This window comes from Rhinoderma darwinii, chromosome 9 (assembly GCF_050947455.1).
Source record: "Rhinoderma darwinii isolate aRhiDar2 chromosome 9, aRhiDar2.hap1, whole genome shotgun sequence".
Classification (NCBI taxonomy): Eukaryota; Metazoa; Chordata; class Amphibia; order Anura; family Rhinodermatidae; genus Rhinoderma; species Rhinoderma darwinii.
Window position 1 is genome coordinate 86,995,706 of NC_134695.1, and position 25,836 is coordinate 87,021,541.

General features: G+C 43.6%; 2 protein-coding genes across 4 annotated transcripts; both read right to left on the reverse strand.

Moving 5' to 3' along the window:
* Window positions 1-430: 430 nt before the first annotated feature.
* Window positions 431-7,340, reverse strand: PLEKHF1 (pleckstrin homology and FYVE domain containing 1). Of its 2 annotated transcripts, none has more exons than XM_075837098.1 (2): window positions 7,131-7,340; window positions 431-1,803 (listed from the first exon to the last, which is right to left on the reverse strand). In XM_075837098.1, exon 2 carries the CDS (start codon window positions 1,787-1,789, stop codon window positions 992-994), a length of 798 nt encoding a protein of 265 aa, XP_075693213.1. In that variant the 5' UTR covers window positions 1,790-1,803; window positions 7,131-7,340; the 3' UTR covers window positions 431-991. The 2 variants fall into 2 exon arrangements, with proteins under 2 accessions (XP_075693213.1, XP_075693212.1); XM_075837097.1 differs by lacking the exon at window positions 7,131-7,340 and adding an exon at window positions 4,706-4,918.
* A 9,214-nt stretch (window positions 7,341-16,554) lies between these two features.
* POP4 (POP4 ribonuclease P/MRP subunit) lies at window positions 16,555-24,617 on the reverse strand. Of its 2 annotated transcripts, XM_075837099.1 has the most exons (7): window positions 24,558-24,617; window positions 19,674-19,726; window positions 19,329-19,549; window positions 19,171-19,248; window positions 18,638-18,699; window positions 17,951-18,052; window positions 16,555-16,736 (listed from the first exon to the last, which is right to left on the reverse strand). In XM_075837099.1, the coding sequence occupies exons 1-7, from the start codon at window positions 24,562-24,564 to the stop codon at window positions 16,600-16,602; spliced, it is 660 nt and encodes a 219-aa protein (XP_075693214.1). In that variant the 5' UTR covers window positions 24,565-24,617; the 3' UTR covers window positions 16,555-16,599. The 2 variants fall into 2 exon arrangements, with proteins under 2 accessions (XP_075693214.1, XP_075693215.1); XM_075837100.1 differs by lacking the exon at window positions 19,674-19,726 and having other exon boundaries at window positions 24,558-24,591.
* Between the last annotated feature and the right edge of the window lie 1,219 nt (window positions 24,618-25,836).

A 25,836-nucleotide genomic window follows, 5' to 3' on the forward strand; every position in this document is an offset into this window, starting at 1 on the left:
AGGGAGAAGTAGATTTAGTGTTGTCGATGACTACGGAATATAAGTTCGATTACTTGGACTTTGGAAGCCTAAATCACCAAAAACCACAAACCAGAACAATGGCTGCTAGGAATGTCTGAAGAAAATATAGATTCAATACTATACATAATATGGGAAGAAACAATGGCCGAGTAAACCATTTCATGCCCCGTAAAGCACAGGTCAATCCCCTCGGACGTTTTGGGTATTTTGACCCAATCCTGTGCTGATCGGAAAAGTTCAGAGAATTAAGATTTTGGATGGTCTATGAAGGAAGGTCCATATCCATGGACTGATCAAGTCTCTATGACAAGACAGCTTCTCAGGAGTTTGGTCACCGGACTTAAAACCGAGATCTGTCCCATCTGGTCATGATTCTCCAATAAAAGCATCGTAAGGAGACCATAATTTGGGGAAGTTATCTGAATTAGATAATGTATTGAAGGCTTAAGCATGTGACTCCTAGAGATGTCTCCAAGGTGTCTGTCAGTTGTACAACATACTCATTCTAGGAGGCCAACGCTGTAAGGTCAAATTAAAGGGGTTCTCCTCTTTGGACAATCTCTACTAGAAAGTCCCTTGACAATTAGGTAATCACAAAGTGTCTCCTTGCTGGGAACCCCAGCGATCAGCTGTAATCTGTGAAGAAACTTGGCAGTAAGTGTTCAGTTTCCCTGCAGCGCCACCAGAGGGGAAATTAAGTATTACACAGTGTCCATTCACATCAATGTGTTGTCTGAGTAATGCAGGACAGGACAGGTCCTCCAATAAGAGAGACGCTGTTTGTAACCGCTCCCTACTCTGACCAAGAGATGAGAATCCTGAACAGAGGACCCCCCTCTTTTAACCCAGAATTCCCTAATAGGGTGTATGACAATGGGTTTTCCAAACAATCCCTTTAAATGTCTTTTATTCTTCAATTGTGTCACCAAGTGAAAAATATTAAACAAAAAAAAGGTCAATATATAAGAAATTAGGCGTGGAACGCCGACCATGAGGAGGAGTAGAAGTCTTCATTGGTAATTAAGTCATTGTTCCTGTCTTCATCACTGTCTTCCTCACTGGAAGGTTCGTATTCTGGCATTTGCATCTCGCGAGCTCGCCGTTTTTCATTCTCCTCAGCTTCTTTGTCGGATATGAGCTTTCGATGACAAAAAGAACAGACTCTTAAGGGCTTGGAAGATAAAAACGGGATCACGAACCTGTACTGCGAACAATCCTGACATACGACAAATCCACAGTTGCGACAATGATGCCTACGAGTTAATGTTGTGAATTTCGTTTTGGTGCATCTCATGCAGATATCGGTGGCTTTGTCCGGTATCCACGGTGCCGCGTGCTTGGTAGATGGTCGTCTTCCAGTCTTGGCCATGAGACTACTAGTGCATTGCTTGATGTGACTGATCCACTCTTCCCGTTCGGTGAAAGAGGCAGCACAAACCACAAAAGACTTCTTGGGGGTCTTCAGCATCCACCTGTTCCTCACGTCTCCATTGTCAGAAAGTGTCTCGGCCGTCACATCTTCCAACGGGATGATATGTTGGCAGCTGTATTTCTTTTTACTTATCACAATGGTTCCATAGACGAGGATATCACTGAAGAGAAAGAAGACCCTCGGCTTGGGTTTTTTCCGACACTCTTTGGTCAATATCCCTTCCCCTACAAGAACTCTTCCCGGGAGAGCTAGAGGTTCGCCAGCAGCTCCAAAGCATGTTTCCACCGTTGCTATCCTATGGCTGTTGACGTCTGTGTTTGCCAGGTGGTCCACCATGTTTTCCGGAATACCTGAAAAATACAGAAACAGATTAACTGGCGTCCATACAATATTTCAACGAGTCCTGTGACCTTCTAATATTCTATTCGTCCACGTCAACGTTCCTTCAAAGTAACAGATGAAAGGTGACAACCATGTGACTCCGCCATCCACAGACCCTGAACGTCTTATACATCTACATTGTTGTTCATCCATTGAACCAGGAAGGTTGTGGATGAGGAAGGAAAGCCATAAAGATCCAGTAAGACATTCCCTGGTGAGGGTAGGACGAGCACAGTTCTAGGAAGCTCACGTTTGGGTTGATCTCTCCATCTATGACCGTTATCAATAGATGATTAGTATTGATCCTGGTTTACCTTCAATCAGATCCTTCAACCAGGGGTCTGCATACTATATAGAGGCCAACCATGGGGCCAGAGGGTCACTATAAGGGATGGAGGTTTATGAGGACATGAACAAGCAGAAGGGGCCCATTTTGGCTTTTTCCATGGGGCCCCTTTTGCTCTATGCACACCACTTCTTCCACACATATAGCTATATTTAGTATGCTGCAATATATCCAATAATAATAATACTAGTAAAATGAGGGGGAGGGAATCCCATTATGTAATATTGTGGTAAAGTTGTAAAATAGTTTCCCAATGACCAAACCAGTCCGACTGTATATAAAGGAGACGTAGTGTGCGGCCTGGCAGCAATAACAGATCATTATAGCGGAGGGGTAGTTCTCCTGCAATAAGCTTGAAGGAGCACTAAGGACGACGAGCTTCTGCCGGGGGTACTCCAGTACTGATCATGGGGGCAGGGAGGTTTCTGGACTTCCTCCTCCCATTACAGTCAACCTCTCTGGCTGATAACAGGGAGCAACAGCTCAGACTGCTGTCTATGAAGCCATCTGCTGTGATTTATTTAGTTGCACCGTATAATATTAGCAGTGGGCACTATTTGCTGTACAGGATTTGGGCGTTGCGTATCGGACTTGGGAGGGGTTACATGTCTTTGCTTTCTGAGGTCACCATCATCAGATAACATGCAGAAAGGTAACTGAAAGCAATAAGTCGTTGGAATAAGGAAGTCGGATGCGTCTGTCGGACTGAAGCTAAGAAGGTGGTTTACCCCAAAGCTAGAGGAGGCCGGGGAGGAAGCGCCTGCAGCTCATCAGTAGCTCAGTCTGTGCTGAACCTCAAATATCAGAATTAATTGTGTCGTTCAGGGCATGCTTAGTCACAGATCGGGGTTCCCCACTCCAGACCCCCCCCTTTAGAGACGTCGTCATAATCACACTCCTGTTATACTAGTGACCTTGTTTCTTCTATAAATATATAATAATAAAATAATATAATAAAACCAATCACATTGTCAAACAATCCTGACATATAGATAGTGGAGGGGCTATATGGGGCAGGGGTGGTCGTCAGTCCAGGCCCCGGTGCAGGACGGGGCGATGGCTCCTCTGCTATATAATAGTATTATAATGACATGATGGATGTGCGCTCTGCTACAGATAGATCAGGGCCCTGGAGCTTCAATTTACTTCTCTGTATATACATGCTGGGGGTATATTGTAACTCTCACCTAGAATATGTCATACTGTCTACCGAGCCGATGTATCTAATCCTGTCATGTGTGATACTATCTGCAAAACTGCTATATCTAATCCTATCGTGTAAAATACAGGATGCTGAGTCTGTGTATCCAAGCCTTTAATGTGTGATACTGTCTGCTGAGCTGCTGTATCTAAGCCTATCATGTGTGAAACTTCCTACTAAGCCGGTATATCTAAGCCTATCATGTGTGATACTATCTGCTGAGCCGCTGTATCTAAGCCTATCATGTGTAATACTGTTTGTGGAGCAACTATATCTAAGCCTATCATGTGTGATACTGTCTACTGAGCTGCTGTATCTAATCCTATCATGTGTGATACTGTCTATGGAGCCGCTATATCTAATCCCATCATGTGTGATACTGTCTGCTGAGCTGATGTATCTAAGCCTATAATGTGTGATACTTTCTACTGAGCCGGTATATCTAAGCCTATCATGTGTGATACTGTCTGCTGAGCCACTGTATCTAATCCTATCATGTGTGATACGGTCTGCTGAGCTGGTGTATATAATCCTATGTAATAACCTGCTGAGCTGCTGTATCTTAGGCTATCATGTGTGATACTGTTTGCGGAGCAACTGTATCTAAGCTGATCATGTGATACTCTCTGCTGAATCGGTGTAAATAATCCTATCATAGGTGATACTTCCCGCTCTGCCCCTGTATCTTAGACTATCATGCGTGATACTGTCTGCCTAGCTGTGTATCTAAGCCTATCATGTGTGATACTGATTGCAGAGCCGTTGTATCTAAGCCGATCTTGTGATATGGTCTGCTTAGCTGTGTATCTAAGCCAACCATGTGCGATACTATCTGCTAAGCTGTGTATCTAAGCCTATCATGTGTGATACTGTCTCCTGAGTCAATGTATCTAAGCTGGCCAAGGCTATCAAGGACAAAAAGGGGGAGATTTAGAAGCTATTGCTTTGCAGTTCACATTATAAAGACTAAGGCCTCAAGATAAAGCCTAACCCAAGACTACTTAGAAGACAAGGGCCAGACTTCCGACAAACTGTACAATGTATAATAACACCGGATCTGCTGATATTTCGCTCCACAAGGAAGAAGTTTACATTTTCCTCCAGTCCAGAGTTCTCCCTGCTGATATTTATAGATAATAAGTAAAATGTATCAACCAGTCAAATCTCTTCCTGTTGGTAATCCTCTAGTCAGGCCTGAGTTAAGCTCCTCCCTCATTTCCCTCAGCCTAGAAGAGGGCTGAATGTGCTGCCCTACTACGGTGCATCGTAGACCCTTTTAAGTCCATAAAAAACACATGTAGGGGTATTTGTTCATTATAATTACCTTCTATGTTACACTTATACATGAATGCTGTATATATATGAAGTAGCTGGAACTGCCCTTTAAGACATTCCCACGCCCTAACCATGTCGGGAGCACTGGTTTGTAGGTGTAAATGGTGCGTTCCTACAAATCCATCCTGCCCGGGGAGGTGTCAGCCCCTCAGACCAGTACAGGCCTGCTCATGGGGAGTCTTCCCTGCCACATCAGCTTAGTACCCAGCCAGCGATCCGCATCCCATGCTCCTTACATCTTCCCATAATGCAGACATTCCTTCCCGGCTTCTGGGAATATTGCCTGACCGCTAAACAAAACAAGAAAATGATTTATTTTTTTCCCTCCAAGTACAGCAGCAAATTTCCCCCCTTTTTTTTTCATTGAATTCTTTCCAAACCACAGATTTAACCCTTTCCCCCAAAAAAGAAAGTGCAAGAAAATAAAGGGGTAATGGGTCCAAATATATCTATCTATCTATCTATCTATCTATCTATCTATCTATCTATCTAATATCTATCTCATATCTATCTCATATCTATCTATCTATCTATCTATCTATCTATCTATCTATCTATCTATCTATCTATCTATCTATCTATCTATCTATCAACAAAGACTGGTAACTTCTTAGAACTCCTCCCTTTTGAAATTTCTGAACTTTCCCCTGAACTTTTGGGATCCAGTTTATCTAGAGCAATGAAAACATCTTTCCCATAAAAGGAGAAATGAATTATAATGTAATGTGGGGCCAGGACAGGACATTTAATCAGATACAGGCATAATCTAGAGCCAAACCAATCTAGGAAATCTGTGTAGTCGTATAGGCCGTACTGTAGTTATTACCGATCCTCAACGGGCAATCACATGACTTACATAGATCTACTACCAATATCTGACACCCGGCTGCCTGGAAATCCTTTTTTGGTAGAAGGTCAACCTGACAATAATCTAATAACAGGGTGTCCCTCTCCTAGGACCATCAGCGATCAGCTGTAATCTGTGGGGTAACTGGCAACAAGAGTTCAATTTCCCTGCAGCGCCACCACAGGGGAAATAAAGCATTACACAATTCTCATTCATATTAATGGGTTGTCTGTAATACATGGATTACAGAGTGTCACTCCAGACTGATTGACACTATTCGTATCTTCGCCTCACTCTGGTTGAGAGATGAGGGTTTCTAAATGTTGTCCCCCCTCAGAATTAAGGTATTTGATAATAAATTTTAAAAATCAAGCACCCCCTTTAAAGCTGCTGCTCAGGCTCCTCTTATCGAGACTAATTTCCCTCAGTTTTACGTGTGTTAGGACTTATTCAGATGAACGTGGGGGAAGTCGGACCTGAAAAACAGCCGTTTTTCACGTCCGAGGTGCCCCGTGTGGGTCCCGTTTTCACAAATCCCCATAGACTTGAGTCTATGGAGGGATCCGTGAAAACGGAAGAAAATAGGACATGTTCTGTTTTTCAACGGACCCTTCACACGGTCTGTTGAAACAACGGCAGTGTGAACGGCCTCATTGAAATACATGCGTCCGTGTGACGGCCGTCGTTTTAACGGCCGTCACACGGATGTATTGAGCGTTTGTGCGAATAAGCCCTTCGTTTTTTCCCCCTCAACTTAAAGTATTTTAGTTTATCTGTTCATACACTGACATTCTGCAACCAACCTGACCGAGCTGAGCTGCAGTGTAAAACATGGTGGATGGGAAATTGAAAAATGATCCTTATGGTCAATGTATCTTTTCCATCCTGATTAAAATAATCATATAGAGTCCTGATAATAAGTTGTATTGAGATTTACATTCAGTTTCCAAAGGAATAGCAACTGCACGGTCCAGCTTTATTTCTCATAAAATAACCACCGGAATAATAACAGAGATGAAAAATATCAAATAAAATAATAATAAATAATAATAATAATAAATAATAATAATAATAACAGTAAATAAAAAATATGTGATAAAACTATAAATAAAAAAACGATAATAGTAAATAAAATATTATAATACGGATAATAATATAAATAAAATAATAAGGATTATATCGGTGATACTATTTAAAGGTGATTCTTGTGGTGGTTTTGCCGCAATCACAGTTTTAAATATAATAGTTGATATGGTGCGGCTCTCTGTGTATTTACCCTCCCCCTCCAATCCTCAGCACAGCCGGCTCAGCTACATCAAGAACAGGCGACGACTACATAAGGGATACGCTTGATGTCGTCTTACCAGTTTTATCATTGTATAATGTATCATTTATTTCTATCCTGTATATCATTATAGCACTTATTATATACCAGCTGTTGTGGGACTACAACTCCTAGCGTGTCCGGACGTGCATACTATGTTACTGGCAGGATGGAACGTATCCAGACACTTTCTACAGAACTTTAAGAAAGTTTCAAAGGGACAAATAAATTAATTCTACTTACTATTAGCAGAGTCCTGATCTGGTATGGGAACCGGCTACACTGGGACCAGTACAGGGACCAGTACAGGGACCAGTCACCACCAGCTCCACATTTCAATGGCTCCTACTGAAGACTTTTTTTTTACAAAAGTTGTATATAGTCCCATATAGTGTGTGACTCGGCTGTGGCTCCAGCCTGATACTGTCCCTGACTCTTTATAGCAGTGGGCTGGCTGGGGCATGCCCTCCCCTCTGGAAAATGCCGCCCCATTCTTGCATAAAATTTCTTCCATTCCGCCCCCATTAGCAGCTCGGCTCCAGTGCTGAACACCCACATGTAGTCCTGACCACGACCGGTGTCTGATGGGCGTCACGTTTCAGTCTTGTGTTCAGATGACAGCTGCGTCATACGGACTTGTGTCTTATTAATGTCAAGATAAACGTTTACTATTATTATACAGAGATGAGCGGCGCTACATAGACGCTACTCTCCTCTTCCTGCAGAAGCAACCTGTCGATGGTCACCTTTGTACGAAGTTCCTTCTCTTGTGCAAACCACTGGTGCTCCCTTTCTTTAAAAAGAGGTTCTGCAGCTGAAGTGTGTAATATACAGTATTGTCTATCTGCTGAAGAATCTCATAATACACACCCTATCTGCTGAAGAATCTCATAATACACACCCCTGCTGCAGAACCTCATAATACACACCTCAGCTGCTGCAGAACCTCATAATACACACCTCAACTGCTGGAGAGCCTCATAATACACACCTCAGCTGCTGCAGAACCTCATAATACACATCTCAGCTGCTGAAGAACCTCATAATACACAACTCAGCTACTGAAGAGCCTCATAATACACACCTCTGCTGCTACAGAACCTCATAATACACACCCCAGCTGCTGTAGAACCTCATAATACACACCCCAGCTGCTGCAGAACCTCATAATACACACCTGAACTGCTGGAGAGCCTCATAATACACACCTCAGCTGCTTCAGAACTCCATGATACACACCTCAGCTGCTGCAGAACCTCATAATACACACCTCAGCTGCTGTAGAACCTCATAATACACAGCTCAGCTGCTGCAGAACCTCATAATACACATCTCAGCTGCTGAAGAACCTCATAATACACAACTCAGCTACTGAAGAGCCTCATAATACACACCTCTGCTGCTGCAGAACCTCATAATACACACCTCAGCTGCTGTAGAACCTCATAATACACACCCCAGCTGCTGCAGAACCTCATAATACACACCTGAACTGCTGGAGAGCCTCATAATACACACCTCAGCTGCTTCAGAACTCCATGATACACACCTCAGCTGCTGCAGAACCTCATAATACACACCTCAGCTGCTGTAGAACCTCATAATACACACAACTGCTGCAGAACCTCATAATACACAGCTCAGCTGCTGCAAAACCTCATAATACACACCTCAACTGCTGCAGAACCTCATAATACACACCTCAACTGCTGCAGAACCTCATAATACACAGCTCAGCTGCTGCAGAACCTCATAATACACACCTCAACTGCTGCAGAACCTCATAATACACACCTCAGCTGCTGAAAAACCTCATAATACACACCTCAGCTGCTGCAGAACCTCATAATACACACCTCAACTGCTGGAGAGCCTTATAATACTCACCTCAGCTGCTGCAGAACCTCATAATACTCACCTCAGCTGCTGCAGAACCTCATAATACACACCTCAGCTGCTGAAAAACCTCATAATACACACCTCAGCTGCTGCAGAACCTCATAATACACACCTCAACTGCTGGAGAGCCTCATAATACACACCTCAGCTGCTGCAGAACCTCATAATACACATCTCAGCTGCTGAAGAACCTCATAATACACAACTCAGCTACTGAAGAGCCTCATAATACACACCTCTGCTGCTACAGAACCTCATAATACACACCCCAGCTGCTGTAGAACCTCATAATACACACCTCAGCTGCTGAAAAACCTCATAATACACACCTCAGCTGCTGCAGAACCTCATAATACACACCTCAACTGCTGGAGAGCCTCATAATACACACCTCAGCTGCTGCAGAACCTCATAATACACATCTCAGCTGCTGAAGAACCTCATAATACACAACTCAGCTACTGAAGAGCCTCATAATACACACCTCTGCTGCTACAGAACCTCATAATACACACCCCAGCTGCTGTAGAACCTCATAATACACACCCCAGCTGCTGCAGAACCTCATAATACACACCTGAACTGCTGGAGAGCCTCATAATACACACCTCAGCTGCTTCAGAACTCCATGATACACACCTCAGCTGCTGCAGAACCTCATAATACACACCTCAGCTGCTGTAGAACCTCATAATACACAGCTCAGCTGCTGCAGAACCTCATAATACACATCTCAGCTGCTGAAGAACCTCATAATACACAACTCAGCTACTGAAGAGCCTCATAATACACACCTCTGCTGCTGCAGAACCTCATAATACACACCTCAGCTGCTGTAGAACCTCATAATACACACCCCAGCTGCTGCAGAACCTCATAATACACACCTGAACTGCTGGAGAGCCTCATAATACACACCTCAGCTGCTTCAGAACTCCATGATACACACCTCAGCTGCTGCAGAACCTCATAATACACACCTCAGCTGCTGTAGAACCTCATAATACACACAACTGCTGCAGAACCTCATAATACACAGCTCAGCTGCTGCAAAACCTCATAATACACACCTCAACTGCTGCAGAACCTCATAATACACACCTCAACTGCTGCAGAACCTCATAATACACAGCTCAGCTGCTGCAGAACCTCATAATACACAGCTCAGCTGCTGCAGAACCTCATAATACACCTCAACTGCTGCAGAACCTCATAATACACAGCTCAGCTGCTGCAAAACCTCATAATACACACCTCAACTGCTGCAGAACCTCATAATACACACCTCAACTGCTGCAGAACCTCATAATACACAGCTCAGCTGCTGCAGAACCTCATAATACACAGCTCAGCTGCTGCAGAACCTCATAATACACCTCAACTGCTGCAGAACCTCATAATACACAGCTCAGCTGCTGCAGAACATAATTATGTCCATCACTTATTAGTGGACAGGAATCTCCCCCCAGAGTTCTTGGACCGGAGGAGATTATCCATTATATTACTGGAATTGCTCCCTTTATAAGTTGTCGCGATCCCACACGAGAACAGAGAAGTCCAGGAACATCAGATTCTTCATGACTCCATTACTGCCGCCTCCTGATGCTTTATGGGCAAAATACAGGCTGCAATAGACAGCAACCGGCAATATGCTGAGGCATGATGGGAGAGACATTCAGAATCCTAGAAATGGAATTAGAAGAATTTATTTCGTAAAATGTCTTCACCGTGTGTCTCAGGACTGTTTGGGTATGTTCACACGGCGGGGGTCCGTAACGGCTGAAATTACGGGGATGTTTCAGCCTGAAAACATCCACGTAATTTCAGCCGTACCGGCATGTGCAGGCGCTTGAACGCCGCGTCAATTACGGCCGTAATTAGCGCTGCTATTCATTGGAGTCAATGAATAGCGGCTCCAATTACGGCCAAAGAAGTGACAGGTCACTTCTTCTACGCGGGCGTCAATTTACGCGCCGTCATTTGACAGCGGCGCGTAAATATACGCCTCGTGTGAACAGACAAACGTCTGCCCATTGCTTTCAATGGGCAGATGTTTGTCAGCGCTATTGAGGCGCTATTTTCAGACGTAATTCGGGGCAAAAACGCCCGAATTACGTCCGTAAATAGGCCGTGTGAACATACCCTTTACTGGATCACCGACGTTCATATCACAAGTGACTGGAATTGTCCTTTAACCCTAGATATAAATCTTCAGAGGAATGAAGATGACGCTGTCACCATGTTAACTAGAGGACAGGATGGTAAATAAATCACAGGCGCCGTCACCAAGAAAAAATCATGAGCAATACATGAAGCCGCGGAAATACAAAGTGTGACAACTTTATTACTACAGAATGACAGAAACGGTCACATCCTCAGGAGGTCACACTAAGGACTCCACCACAGCTGTACCCAAATATAGTAAGACCAATGAAAACAGCGAGGCACAGACGCCTCATACCTCACACATAAGCCGCCTCATTCATGTCACTGATTAATAATCCTTTCCTATCACCTAAATAAACTGCCTTTAAATCACTATTATTATTATTGCTCTAAGACTCCTAATTTACATATCATTAGCATATAATTAAAATTAAGAATCATCAGAGACCGTTTCAAGGTATTGTCCACTTTAGACGACCCCTTTTAATTAAGCAGATCCCCAGTAACTGGCAGTTTTGGGGTAGTCCCACTGCTATGCCCCCTCTTGATCAGCTATTGTTGCAGGGGGAGCAGCTCAATGTCTGATCCCCAGAGTAAGAGCCGCTCTGACTAAGAGGGGGGCGCTGATTGGGATACCCCACTCTTAACCCCATATGGAGAACCTCATTGCATAATTCTTTAGGCGATTGCATCATGATCAGGAGCAATTGGCATCATAGAGAAAGGCTGTCACTTGGGGCCGCCCCTCTGCTCCTCCCATTTACCTAATACAGGCTGCCATAAGCAGCGTCTGTATTCTGCTGACAGCATTCAGGTGGTAGTAGCAGATACAATGATTTGAAGGTCTCCCACCCGCACTGGATAAGTCATTCAGGTAATATATATATTATGGGATTGGATAATAATTAATTGCCCGATATGTACCCAAGGGGCTAAAAACTAGAGCTTCACTTTATTGCAGCCTGTAAAGCCAGGGGGTCAAATTACAGGTGGTGTCGTGGTGGTCAACATGAACTAGTTAAAAGGGGTGCCAGCACTGGAGATACCCCCTCCCATCACCCACCCAAGGATGTCTGATTGTGGCTCTGGGGATGTGCTATTTATGCTCTTATTTCCTGTACTGCCCCCTGGAGGGAAAATCAGTCATTACAGTCTGTGCAGTGATATTTGCATCGATTTCCTCTGGGTTTACCTGGTCGCCCAAACATACCGGCAGCGTAATTAACAAGACATTTCAGAGATGGTTTCTTCCCAGAACGGAGTCTCTTCAGGGGTGCAGGTATAGGGGGTGCATGTATTGGCAGCAGTTGCAGCCGGGCCCTGGTGACTCAGGGGCCCAAATACCCCTTTGTCTTATTTGAAGACACCAGTATTACAAGTGGCCCACGATAGGTGAGGGGCCCTGTTACAGATTTTGCATTGGGAGCTTCTAGTTACTCCTCTGCATTACTTCTTGTCACTTGCCCGTTCTTGTATTTTCCTGTAGATCTCATGGAAAATAAGGGAGATAACTATAAAACTATCTGTACCACACATTCACTGTACGGCAGTGCCCGGCCTTGTGCCCCCCTTCTCCATTCTTCTGCAGCGATACAATGTTACTTTTCCAACAGTATCAAGAAATGTTTGCAGTGTTCTTAAAGGAGCCATAACCTATTTGACAGCCCCTGCTCCAGTCTAACCGACCCAGCATACTAACTGGGACGATCAGCCTGGACTGGGAAGCTAGGAGCATGAAAACCCCCGCACCTAACATGCTCAGTAGTGATTGTAATCTTCTAAGGGACCAGTGAGGGCCACATGGAGCCGGCAAATGTCCCTGGAGGTTCTCAGCACCGGAGATATGAGACAAAGAAGTGATAATGAGGGCTCCCTGCCAGTTATAGAAGAAGCTTCAGTCAGACCCCCTCCAACCTGAAAAGGGTGATAACAGGGGACAACTAGAGAGAACATATCATGAAGCTTTAGTCCCTTTTAGATGACTGTAATAAAAGTGTCTGATCCAGCCCCCCGAGGGTCTACCGAGCTGAACTTAGATGATCATCGGTTCCTATAAAGCTCTACGTTTGTCCGCGGGGGTCCGGATCTTGTGGTCGTAATAAAGATGATAAAATGCTCCTGTATTACGCCCTGTCCTATGGCTGATAACAGGGAACAATAGATTATATTTGTATATTAGCGTCAGGGTCAGTCATTACTGTGAAAGTGATTAAAATGTTTGTCATATTGCCTCTGATTGGTTAACCTCAAGCCTACACCCCTTTTGAATGATATTATTGTAATGGAGTTTGGCAATAAACCTGCAGAGGAGTATTCTGAGCATATCAGCAGTGTCTGTGTGTTATTTCTTCCTCGATATATCGATGATTTGAAACTGGATAAATGACTGGAGGGCGGGTATCGGTGGACATACCCATTACAAATTTCAGTCTAACATATTTTGGCCCACGATTGCGTTAAGTTTCCCACAAGTTCTAGGTAATGGATTCCGTTCTGTCATTTTCCTTTACTTCTTGGTAAGACGGTGTGTAGGGTTTGTGGTGGAAGAGCATGGCATGAGGAAATCGTTCTCTAGTAAAGAATGTCACAATAGTCTGTGCGCCGCAAAAGCTCCAACATACAATACGTGTCATTTCAAGAACTGTCACAATACACGGACGATAACGCCAGAGGGAGATGTGCCGTAGCGTTGAGAACGGGGGGCCCTACAAATGTGATCTGCTGAGGGCCCCAATAAGTGTCAGGTAGAGCCAGATAAAAGCTCATCTCAACGTAACAAGAATGGTCGTGACACAAACGTAAGATATTCCAGGTCAACCCAAAGACTAAAAACATCCTACCATTGATCGTCATCGGTTTGTCTCTTCCCACAATTCACTGCACTGCAGCTCTCGCCCGTTAAAGACAAGCCGATAGCCGTGTCCATCCTGTGCTTCCTTGTTCATGAATAAAATGACAAAACTACAGTGAAGACTGACACAAAAGCATGAGATATTCAAGGCAATGTGGGGAAAATCATCATAATCTCTGTTCTGATGGGAAACAAATGAATCCTTTGGATTGTAAACTCTTATGCGCCGGGTCCTCTTATTTAGTCTCATTGTTTGTTGATGTTCATTTATTAAACGCTGCAGAATATGTTGGCGCTATATAAAGTTTATTATTACGTATTAGTTTTCCAGCGACACGCCAGGACAGTTGCAGCTCCGCCGCCCTCTAGTGGCTACACACAGAAATGACATCTGTGCCATGCTAGCAAACCTGAGAATTGTGATGCGTATTCTTTACCCTGAACTGCGACTTTGTTCCATAATAAAGTCATTTATAAGTACACATAAATCCAGGAAGAACAAGGCTGCTGTACATACATGTGCCTGACCGGACTAGCAGACTTGACACACTATCCAAAATGTATTATTAAAACTTATATTCGGCCAGAAAATAGGAGAAGTTATGACTAAGAGCCCAATTATTCATTAGAGAATCTGGAGAACTCCCTTATACATCATCACGATGGGAAATGTCAAATTTCACAAGAGTTTCCCTTTAACAACCCCATTACACTTCACATAGAACCAAGAACATATTCCGTACTGGCCCTTTAAGTAGAGTAAATAACGTGAATATTAACAACTCTCAAAATTCTCCTTTTAAGGTGTCAGATTTCCTCAAATTGTCGGGCTTTGTGGGCTCTGTCTTCGGGTCAGTAATAGGAAGTCAGTTCCAGTACTTGTCGCCGCATTCAGACACGTGCTCGCTTCCTCATTTATGGTAAGAAAAGCAGAGTAAGCGCAATTACTGTAAGAGAGGCCGTGGAGATGATGGGTGATATAATCCCTAAGACACGGACTGGTAGAGGTTCCCTCCTCCCCCGCGCTGGAGTCCGTATAATAATGCAGCCTAAAGATACCCCGACTGTGGACGGAGCCCCTATTATTAGGGCTGGATTTACTACAATCTGCTGCAACAGTCCTAATAAATAATTCCAATCCTACAACTCTAGTCATTATATGTGTAGTCACAGGGGACTCCGGCGGTAGAAAAGGGGTCATTTTAGTTGGTGCTGCCGCTTTAGCTGAATTGTTCGCAATGACGCAGCGAGAGGTACTGAGCACGAGGGGGTTATAAATTCCTAAGGCCTCCTGCACACGGCCATAGCGGTGTGTACGGGCCGTGATTACGGCAGAGGACGGGCCGCGGAGTGTCATCCTCAGGCCACCCGCCATCACGGACCGTACACACACAGGACGTGCATTCATTTCAATGAGCCCGGACCGCAACTGCGGACCCTATAACGACGTGTCCGATTTCTTTCTGGTCCCAAAGCAATGCACAGACCCTGGAAACCACAGTCTTGTGCATTGACCCATAGGATAGCATGTGTTCTATACGGATAGTATACAGCCGCGAAACTACGGTTGTGTGCATGACACATAAGAGAGGCTAGGTTCTCACGCTGCAGATTTTCTGCTTTTTTAAAAAAAAAAAAAAAAAACTTTCTTAAAAAAATTTTTTTTATTTTTTTTTACAAAATAAAGTATTTTGTGGCAAATTCTAAGTACATAAATTTGGTCTGACCATAGACAAAAAAAAATGCTGCATCAGAAAAGCCAAAACTGGCTGCAGTGGGAAAGGGTTAATATATAAAGTAACATAAAAATGCAACTATTACATTTCCAACTAAACCTCCGCCCCCTCATAAACAGCCCCAACTATTGTAACATGTAATCAAATTGTAGCACATCAGAGAATTAAAACATAGAAAAAATCCAACTAGTCGTATTTAGTAAATCATTTTTATTTTATTAAATAAAGATTGAAAAAAAAAAAAAAGAAAATTATTTCGCTATTCCAAATTTAGCTTAATAAAAAAAAAAAAAATCCTCAGATATTTTCCGTTTAATCCCAGTTGTGCGGCGCTATATCTCGCGCCGCGGTTAATCGCTTCCTCGGATCCTCCCCCTCCTTGTTCCTCTCATTAGACGAGGCCGCCGGAGCTTCAGCCCTTTACATTTCCGCTCTTTGCCATCTTATTAGAACACAGAAAATTCTTACATTCCTAACATTTTAGGACATCGTAAAGTACGGCAGCAGTTTAATGGTACAGGATATTATGTGTCATCTCCAGAAATAAAAATGTTTTACTTTCGCGGGAGTTATTAGTTAGACGAGAGTTCCATCATTACTCAATTCCAGCAGCCCTTGAAACGCGTCCAAAAGCCGCAATATATACACACACACACACACACACGATATTACCCTCATACAACTACGGCTTTCCATAGAACTCGGCAAAAAATTTAAATAAAAGAAATTAGAATAAAATAAGGAGATGTAAAAAAAAAAAAAAAAAAAAGTGAAAAATACAAAACAAGACACAAAATAAATAAATTAGAATAAAATATAGAAAAAAAAAAAAAAATTTATACAAAAAGACAAGAAATTTGAAAAAAAAACATTAGACAATATCACAGGTGCTTCTTGTGATAGTTACAAGTCTTTACATTTATTGGTGTCCAAAAGCCGAAATATATATATACAATATTACCCTCATACGACTACTCAAAAACATAAAATAAAATTAGAAAAAAAAATTAAAAAATTCTGGAAAACATCACAGCGGCTCCTTCTGGCCTTTAGAACAGAGTTACAGGTCGATGCTTCCTTTGGCTTTAAATTTCTTGGCGGATCGCTCGCTGGCTCTCATCTGAAGCCGGCTCCCGTAGATGTAGGAGATAAATCCGTCAATTTCCACGCTGAAGACGCAGTTCAACTTGGGAACAACTGTCAGGCAAAAAAAAAAAAAAAGTAGCAAGCGGGCCGTAAATTAAGAGACGGGAAATGAGACCCCAGTTAAAGTGTCTGCGGAGATATCGCCTCCATCATTGTGAGAAATGTTTCGCTTACGGTCGTCTTCAAGGTAACATTATCATAGCCTCTTACTGGGGCCACCGATAAAACCCGGATTATTTAGCGGATGAATGACAATTTTTAGCATTTGCAGAGAGAGAGGTTCCTAGTAATGAAGTGGCCAGAGCGAAATTAAAGAAGAATCCAAAATACCGGCAGTAATAAGGGCTTGACCGGAATATACGCTTGCTGTGTATACCTGCCCATCGGGATAATTCACATTTATGGTGTTTGTAAAGGATTAGAAAAACATGGCAGCGCCACCCTTATCTACAGGTTGTGTCTGGTATTGCAGCTCATCTCCATTGAAGTGAATGGGGCTGAGCTGCAATACCAGACACGACCTGTGCACAAACATGGTGCTGTTTTTAAAAGAAAGCAGACATGTTTTTCTAATTCTGTACAACCCCCTTTTAAAGGGGAACTCCACTTTTAGGTATATTTTCTAACATTTCCTTGCACCAGGTTGGCAGATAACATTGGTTCAGGGTACAGGAGATGAGACCCTGAATGATTCTCTCTTGTTTTTTTGAGGGTCATTGTAGGGGGTTCACCAGTTGTATGTAAATAAAGCTTAATCATTGCACAGTGAAGAGTTCTACAACTTTCTAATGTACTTTGTTTTTCAGATCATTTTCACGGTCTCTGCTTGCTGTCAGTGAATTGTGGGGTTCCACGTTCAAGGATCTAATTTAGCTTTAGAGGTGTTTCTATGACTAAAGTGGACTTCCTCTTGAAGGGCACGGAGAATGTAATCGCAGACTATTCCTTTTTTGGGGCACGCTTAGCTAATAGAGGGGCGTCCCCCGCTCATATGAATAAACATGGCGGCCGTCCACCGTGCCCAATTTCCCTTCCAACACCCAATAAAAAACAGCTGATCAGGGACACTACACAATGGTCAGCGTGTTATATGGGGAGGGGACCAACCTGAAATGGGCTGTAAATATATTACTAATAGAGGGGGCCCCAATGTTGCAGACTTCCTGTAATATATGAGAGCGCGGCTCTGAGGGGTGAACGCTCCCGTCTATGGCCGTGGGATGAGCACTTTATGGTCTCGGGGTCTCTGGACTAGAATCGCTTACCTTTCAACTTGTCGTCTTTAGTGATTATTTTAAGGACGTGTTTCGTTTCTTGTAAGATGATTCCTGTAAGTCCCACGTAGGACGGACATTTCGACTTGAACACTGCGGACAGAAAAAGCAACGTGAGAAAATAAGAGCGCCAAAAGTTACTCGAGGCTGAACTACCGACTGCCACACGATAGGGAATGTAGTGCTGTGCAAGGCGGTATCACAGATGACGGGATTAGATACATTGGCTCAGCAGACAGTATCACACATGATAGGATTAGATACAGCGGCTCAGCACAGTATCACACATGATGGATTAGATACACAGCTCAGCAAACAGTATCCTACAGGATAGGATTAGATACAGCGGCTCAGCACAGTATCACACGTGATAGGATTAGATACAGCAGCTCAGCACAGTATCACACATGATAGGATTAGATACACAGGCTTAGGAGACAGTATCACACATGATAGGCTTAGATACAGCGGCTCTGCAGACAGTATCCCACATGATAGGCTTAGATACAGCGGCTCTGCAGACAGTATCACACATGATGGGATTAGATACACAGGCTCAGTAGGCAGTATCACACATGATAGGATTAGATACAGCGGCTCAGCAGACAGTATCACACATTGTAGGCTTAGATACAGCAGCTCAGCATTATTACTTCCATGACAGGACTCCGCTCTCACCTGTAACCATCGCTCCATGTAGATCCGCCTTCAGCATCTTATTCTGGATCATCTGCGGCTGCCTAAAACATCGATATTAATAGTCAAGATCAAAATATGGCGGATAGAACAACTGCAACAGTCATTCTAAGATAACAGAGAGAGAAATGTATGACTAGGCAGGCCGGCCTTTCAGGAGTCAGGGAAAGCTGGGTGACAACTCGTGTGGTAGATATAAGTGGCGGCCACAGTAATCAGTCAAAGATATAAGGAAAAGTCTGAACAGAAAAAAGGGGTTTACAGGAATAGATAAACATGTCTGCTTTCTAAAAACAGCTCCACACCCGTCCACAGGTTATATGTGGTACTGCAGTTCAGTCCTATTCACTTCATTGGAGCTGAGCTGCAATACCGGGCACGACCCATGGACAGATGTGGCGCTGTTTTTGGAAGAAAGCAGCCATGTTCTTCTAATTCCGTAAACCCCTTTAATAGAAGAGGACGGGCTCGGGGGTTTTATATTCACGGGACTGTTAGTGGAGTCCATCACTTACGCGTCAGGTCTTAGTCCGTGGCACAGATCTCGGATATATTGTTTCCAGAGGTCATGCAGCGGGAGGTACATGTGATACCTGTAGGGGAGGTGGGCAGCAGTTAGTGGGCATGGTGACTGGATGCCCCTGGCACAAGACACTACATACAGAAACTCCACCTTTGATGATCGGGGTTAATCTCAAACAGTTTCAGCTCCCTGCGCTCCTTGGCCGTGAAACCCTTCGCCTTGTGCGTCTTCCGTTTCTTCTTCTTGTCCCTGAACTCCAGCACCAACGCCTTCCTGCCGAGGATCTCCTCCGGACTGCCCATCTTCGAGGTGGGGAGGCAGCGCTTGAGGAAGGCATTGACGAACGCCTTCGACTTCTTGGAGCTTTGAATCTACAAGAAATAATGGTCATCGCTGAAATACGGACAGATATTTAAAGGGTCGACCCGTTACGCGACGTCGCCACGGACAACAAATACGCTCTCCATTACAGAACGAGATTGTTCATGGTCTCACCTCCAGCCCCAGCTTTTTGGCCTCCTCTTGAGGTAAACGTTTGTAAATAATATCTGAGGGGGGAGAGAATACAATGCGATTATCTTCCAGAATTTGGCGCAAGCAGCATGAATGGTTGAACCCGTCCTGTCAGGTGTGAACAGTTCCGGCTGGTGGAGTAATGGTGGGGGGATGTTTTCTTGGCACACCCCGGATCCTCGGATACGGATGTTTGTGGCCGACCAAGTTCATCCCTTCATGGCGGCCGTTTACCCAATGGCAGACGGAGACGTAAGCGACAACTACGAGAAGCGATCCTGCGCCAATATTCCTGCAGAACAACTTCAACACCTTGTGGTTTCTTTGCCGCGAGGAATTGCTGCGGCTCTGAAGGCAAAAGGAGGTCCAACATCCCACTAGACGTGGTCTCTAATAACGTGGCCATTCTGGATACTATTATTCCCTGTTATCGGTCATTTCCGGCCAGGGACAGTTGGACTGTAGGACAGTTAGGCCTCATTCAGAAGCCGCATTTTAACATCTGTATTGCGGCCATAATTCTCGCCATGATCGCGGGTCCAACGACTGACGGCATAAAAGATTCCTATAACGCGGTTTGTACAAATCATCAGACCAGCAGTCGGGCCGAGACTTGCGGCTGTAATACAGACTCTCTGAAAGAGACCGTAGCCTTTTTTAGGTGTACTGTCCCTTTAAATGACCCGCTTAGGCTACTCATGGGTCTCTCTGATAATACATTAAACAGCCGCGTGGACTCGTTGTCTTTTTGGTTTTTCCCTGCGTCTCTGGAGACGGTGATTCAAAACCAAATTATTAGGAGAAAATGAGATGAGACGCCTCGTCGCAGCAAACAATTATCTGAACTATCCGGAGATCAGGGAGGGGGCGGCCGGGATGACCCAGATGTTCTGCTCACTAGTGAAAGTGGGAAATGTGACGAGTCTGGCAAATGTAAATCGCCCTCATTAAACAGGGGCAGCGCTCGTTACAGTGTATTAGAACTCTCTCGATATTCACAGGGTTTGAACTAAAGTGGCCTTAGGCTTTGTTCACACATTCCAGTTAAAATGCACCACTCTGCTGTGAACAGTGGCAATAAAACGCATTTTGACTACAACGTGTGAACCAAGTCTCATAGGCCAGAGCAGCAGTCACAATTCTACCGCTCATTTTAATTTTTCTATAGTCGCATTCAAAGAGCTATAACTTTTTTTATTTTTCCGTCACCATCGCTGTATGAGGACTTGTTTTTTGCGGGATTAGATGTACTTTTTAATAACAACATTTTGGGGTACGTATTTTTTGATGAACTTTTCTTAACTTTTTTTTTAGGGAGTTAAAAAAAAAACCTGAAATTCCACCATTGTTCTATGCGTTTTAAATTGACGCCGTTCACTGTCCGGCGTAAATAACACGTTACCTTTATTCTATGGGTCGGTACGATTACGGCGATACCAAATATGTAGAGGTTTTTTAATGTTTTACGACTTTCGCACAATAAAAACTTTTTCAGATAATTGCATCGTGTAAAGAAAACAAATCACCAAAGCTCTATCCAGATACTGAGCCAGCAGGTAATGCTAGGAGAGTTCTGCTCTGTAGCCTGCACGATTGTGAATGCAGCTCTGAAATTTAATACAGTATGTAACTCAGGATCAGTACAGGATAAGTAATGTATGTACACAGTGACTCCACCAGCAGAATAGTGAGTGCAGCTCTGGAGTATAATACAGGATATAACTCAGGATCAGTACAGGATAAGTAATGTAATGTATGTACACAGTGACTGCACCAGCAGAATAGTGAGTGCAGCTCTGAAGTATAATACAGGATGTAACTCAGGATCAGTACAGGATAAGTAATGTAATGTATGTACACAGTGACTCCACCAGCAGAATAGTGAGTGCAGCTCTGGAGTATAATACAGGATATAACTCAGGATCAGTACAGGATAAGTAATGTAATGTATGTACACAGTGACTCCACCAGCAGAATAGTGAGTGCAGCTCTGGAGTATAATACAGGCTGTAACTCAGGATGAGTACAGGATAAGTAATGTAATGTATGTACACAGTGACTCCACCAGCAGAATAGTGAGTGCAGCTCTGGAGTATAATACAGGATGTAACTCAGGATCAGTACAGGATAAGTAATGTAATATATGTACACAGTGACTCCACCAGCAGAATAGTGAGTACAGCTCTGGAGTATAATACAGGATGTAACTCAGGATCAGTACAGGATAAGTAATGTAATATATGTACACAGTGACTCCACCAGCAGAATAGTGAGTGCAGCTCTGGAGTATAATACAGGATGTAACTCAGGATCAGTACAGGATAAGTAATGTAATGTATGTACACAGTGACTCCACCAGCAGAATAGTGAGTGCAGCTCTGGAGTATAATACAGGCTGTAACTCAGGATGAGTACAGGATAAGTAATGTAATGTATGTACACAGTGACTCCACCAGCAGAATAGTGAGTGCAGCTCTGGAGTATAATACAGGATGTAACTCAGGATCAGTACAGGATAAGTAATGTAATATATGTACACAGTGACTCCACCAGCAGAATAGTGAGTACAGCTCTGAAGTATAATACAGGATGTAACTCAGGATCAGTACAGGATAAGTAATGTAATGTATGTACACAGTGACTCCACCAGCAGAATAGTGAGTGCAGCTCTGGAGTATAATACAGGATGTAACTCAGGATCAGTACAGGATAAGTAATGTAATGTATGTACACAGTGACTCCACCATCAGAATAGTGAGTGCAGCTCTGGAGTATAATACAGGATATAACTCAGGATGAGTACAGGATAAGTAATGTAATGTATGTACACAGTGACTCCACCAGCAGAATAGTGAGTGCAGCTCTGGAATATAATACAGGCTGTAACTCAGGATGAGTACAGGATAAGTAATGTAATGTATGTACACAGTGACTCCACCAGCAGAATAGTGAGTGCAGCTCTGGAGTATAATACAGGATGTAACTCAGGATCAGTACAGGATAAGTAATGTAATATATGTACACAGTGACTCCACCAGCAGAATAGTGAGTGCGGCTCTGGAGTATAATACAGGATGTAACTCAGGATCAGTACAGGATAAGTAATGTAATGTATGTACACAGTGACTCCACCAGCAGAATAGTGAGTGCGGCTCTGGAGTATAATACAGGATGTAACTCAGGATCAGTAAAGGATAAGTAATGTAATGTATGTACACAGTGACTCCACCAGCAGAATAGTGAGTGCAGCTCTGGAGTATAATACAGGATGTAACTCAGGATCAGTACAGGATAAGTAATGTATGTACACAGTGACTCCACCAGCAGAATAGTAAGTGCAGCTCTGAAGTATAATACAGGATGTAACTCAAGATCAGTACAGGATAAGTAATGTAATGTATGTACACAGTGACTGCACCAGCAGAATAGTAAGTGCAGCTCTGAAGTATAATACAGGATGTAACTCAGGATCAGTACAGGATAAGTAATGTAATGTATGTACACAGTGACTCCACCAGCAGAATAGTGAGTGCAGCTCTGGAGTATAATACAGGATATAACTCAGGATCAGTACAGGATAAGTAATGTAATGTATGTACACAGTGACTCCACCAGCAGAATAGTGAGTGCAGCTCTGGAGTATAATACAGGATATAACTCAGGATGAGTACAGGATAAGTAATGTAATGTATGTACACAGTGACTCCACCAGCAGAATAGTGAGTGCAGCTCTGGAGTATAATACAGGATATAACTCAGGATGAGTACAGGATAAGTAATGTAATGTATGTACACAGTGACTCCACCAGCAGAATAGTGAGTGCAGCTCTGGAATATAATACAGGCTGTAACTCAGGATGAGTACAGGATAAGTAATGTAATGTATGTACACAGTGACTCCACCAGCAGAATAGTGAGTGCAGCTCTGGAGTATAATACAGGATGTAACTCAGGATCAGTACAGGATAAGTAATGTAATGTATGTACACAGTGACTCCACCAGCAGAATAGTGAGTGCAGCTCTGGAGTATAATACAGGATGTAACTCAGGATCAGTACAGGATAAGTAACGTATGTACACAGGGACTCCACCAGCAGAATAGTGAGTGCAGCTCTGGAGTATAATACAGGATGTAACTCAGGATCAGTACAGGATAAGTAATGTATGTACACAGTGACTCCACCAGCAGAATAGTGAGTGCGGCTCTGGAGTATAATACAGGATGTAACTCAGGATCAGTACAGGATAAGTAATGTAATGTATGTACACAGTGACTCCACCAGCAGAATAGTGAGTGCAGCTCTGGAGTATAATACAGGATGTAACTCAGGATCAGTGCAGGATAAGTAATGTAATGTATGTACATAGTGACTCCACCAGCAGAATAGTGAGTGCAGCTCTGGAGTATAATACAGGATGTAACTCAGGATCAGTACAGGATAAGTAATGTAATGTATGTACACAGTGACTCCACCAGCAGAATAGAGAGTGCAGCTCTGGAGTATAATACAGGATGTAACTCAGGATCAGTACAGGATAAGTAATGTATGTACACAGTGACTCCACCAGCAGAATAGTGAGTGCAGCCCCCTAGATGGGCTGCAGAACTAGAACACCCAGCATGCCAAAATAGGAAGTGCTGGGAGGTAAAATGCCATGTTTTAAAAAAATGGTCGTACAGCATTATGCCTTTACAAGCTCCAGCTCTTCCGCCCACTCTCTGGTGCGGGAGAATTACAAGGTCCAGCATATGAGATAGAGAACTACTAGTACGCCCCTTAGGTAAATACGCTGGGAATTGTAGTTGCCCAGTCACCGCCACTTCACACTGTCCCATATACATGAACCTGCGACAAAACACTCACGGTCCATCTCACATGCGCGGCCGAACCGAACTAACTTCCGGCTGCTAGTGTGTGACGTCACCAGGGTCGGCGCAGCCGTTATACGTCACTCTGTTGCCATGGAGACGGTGTTCCGCAGAACTTTATTGATGCAATGGTGGATTTTATTCTAATTTATTGGAAACATAAACAGTTCTAAGAAAAGGGAATCACTCAGAGTGGAGGATGGGGGTGATTGTAGACTGGAAACCCCCCACTGAGGATATACCAGGGAACTGAAATCCCCACAGAGGGGTGTGAGGTTAACCCTTCCTCCGCCACATTATTTGTAATATTTTTATTTGTTTTTTTTTTTTTTGCTGTCTCAAAAGAAAATATTCTTTCCCATAGTAACACAACACTATAGCGGCCTAGGATTAGAATAGGTCTTTAAAGTTCCCATTCACTGACAGCAAGCAGAGATTCTCAGTGATGAAGAACTGAAACAAGCTGATAGAGGATTGCAGAACTTTTCATTAGACAATAATAAAGCTTTATTTGCATAACACTGGACGAACCCTGTAACCCCCGACTCACCCGATTGTTTAGGACTACAACTCTCATTGTGGCAGTAAACAGTGTTGGTAGCGCAGTACGTTGTAATTCAGCCTTTACAATATACCAGTCACACAGAGTGTGTGGTTTGCAGCTACAGTGCCCCCGTAACAGTGACACCACAGATCCCCATAACAGTGACAGCCACAGTGCCTCCACAACAGTGACACCACAGATCCCCATAACAGTGACAGCCACAGTGCCCTCATAGCCGTGACAACCATAGCGTACCCATAGCAGTGACAGCCATAGTGCCCCCATAACAGTGACAGACACAGTGTCCCCATAAGGCCCAATTCACACAGAGTCTTTTGGCGCTGATTTTGATGCGGAAACCATGTTGGAACCAGTGATAAAAAAACAGCTGAAACCGCCTCCCATTTATTTCAATAAGAGACAAAGGTTTTCTTTTTTCCTCCGGGCGTCTCTTAGTTAATGGGAGGCAGAAAAAGCGGTTTTTTTTTTGCTATGTGTTTTGTCTGCGGTGCTCAATGGCCGCGGGCGAGAAACGCGGCAGGAAAGTGCAGGCAGGTCAAAATCTGCCTCAAAACTCCTGAAGGAATTTTGAAGAAGATTTTTTTGGCCTGCAAAATTCTCAGGGAACAGGGCCTTACATTGACCGCCACAACGCCCCCGTGACAATCCTCATAACAATGACATCAACCGGGTCCCTATAAGGTCATGTTCACATGGCAGTAAAATAAAA